Below are 1,403 nucleotides of genomic sequence, written 5' to 3'. Positions count from 1 at the left end.
TGCTAGCTGTAGCCAAATTGCTAGCTGTAGCCAAATTGCTAGCTGTAACTAGCTGACTGGTTTTAAATAATTCTGTATTAAGGTTCAGTAATCATCTCCGCGAGAAATCACCTCCTTGCAAGTGGGCCTCAATAGTATGGTATGCTCATACTGTGCAGTGTAAGATCCAACAACATCGCAAAGTGGTGGGTATGCATACACATGGCCTGTTTCACAAAGATGTTTCAACGCCAGAGTATATTTTTCTTCCCCAATTCTGTCAAGATAGCGGCGGCAAAAGGCTAGGGTCCCAAAGTTCTTGTTAATCGATGCAAGCAACTGCTTTGCACGAGGCAGACGAATATTGGAAAGAGGTGCCGGATTCTGGTAATTTTTCATATAATGCGAACATTCGAGATCTTCGTGCACATACCCCTTGCCAGTTGAGCCGAATGTTTCGATTGCATATGTTTCGCCCTCCTCCATGACGTGGCGCTGCTCTTGATTCCGAGTGCATGGAACGCTTTTTTTCCCGTGCACGTGATATGGCTCAATGGCATGGCCGGATAAGTTTCTTACCACTCTGATGGGATGTGTCTTTCCATTAAGCAAAATTTCATGAGATTCCATGACCTCCTGGATTTCAGCTCCAATTTCAGATAGTCTGGCATCAATTCCTGCCATTTTCACGCCAGCGTTGGTGGCCGCGCGAACGGCGTCTTTTAGCGGGTCGTACTTTGGATCAAAAGTGTGCGTAAATGCAGAGTCAATGATCCTTCCATTTACATGGACACCAAAGTCGATTTTGCAAACATCCTCAAACTTCAGGATGGTCTTGTCGCCAGCATTTGGCGTATAATGTGCAGCAACATTATTAAGCGAGCAACCTGTGGGAAATGCAATTCCAGCCTTCAGCCCGCTGGCCTCCGTAAGTATTCTTGTGCCATTTTCGATTGTTTCGCAAAGCTCAATCATGGAAATGCCAGGCTTGATGACCTTTTGAATGTGTGCCCTGACGCGCCTGTGGACTTCTGCCGCTTTTCTCGCATCATTGTAGCTGTCCTCTTGGAGCCTTTCAGCAGCTCGTTTCTCTTCGCTGGTGATGCGAAACCGATTGCTATTTGTAAAAAGAAAATTTTTTACTTTTCTGAGGCATATTCGACAATCTGACCTGAAGGATAGATTCCCGACGCAAAGGCCTTTGAAAGAGGATCCGATGATACTTGCGGCAAGGTGTGTGATGACATTAAAAATTAAAATAAATGCAGCGAATTAAGGTGTAAACTTGAAACTTTATCCCAATTGCGGTGGTGATTGATGATGATGATGCAAGAACCCACTCCAGTCGAGTGCACTCCACTCCAGTCCAGTCCAGTCCAGTCCATCCATCGATCATTTTAAAAGTTTATTTTCGACTCAATATT

At 44.9% G+C, this 1,403-nt stretch overlaps 1 protein-coding gene across 1 annotated transcript; it reads right to left on the bottom strand.

The window, feature by feature from the left end:
* Positions 1-84: 84 nt before the first annotated feature.
* On the bottom strand, positions 85-1,226 carry DI09_331p10 (methionine aminopeptidase 2; the record flags this gene model as incomplete). Its single annotated transcript, XM_013382496.1, has 2 exons — positions 85-1,096; positions 1,123-1,226. 2 exons carry the CDS (start codon positions 1,224-1,226, stop codon positions 85-87), a joined length of 1,116 nt encoding a protein of 371 aa, XP_013237950.1.
* Positions 1,227-1,403: the final 177 nt, after the last annotated feature.

The sequence above is a fragment of the Mitosporidium daphniae genome (genome assembly GCF_000760515.2).
Source record: "Mitosporidium daphniae strain UGP3 chromosome Unknown contig-331, whole genome shotgun sequence".
Classification (NCBI taxonomy): Eukaryota; Fungi; Microsporidia; genus Mitosporidium; species Mitosporidium daphniae.
The sequence above is the reverse complement of the archived record's forward strand: the minus strand, read 5'-3'. Positions and strand labels throughout refer to the sequence as shown.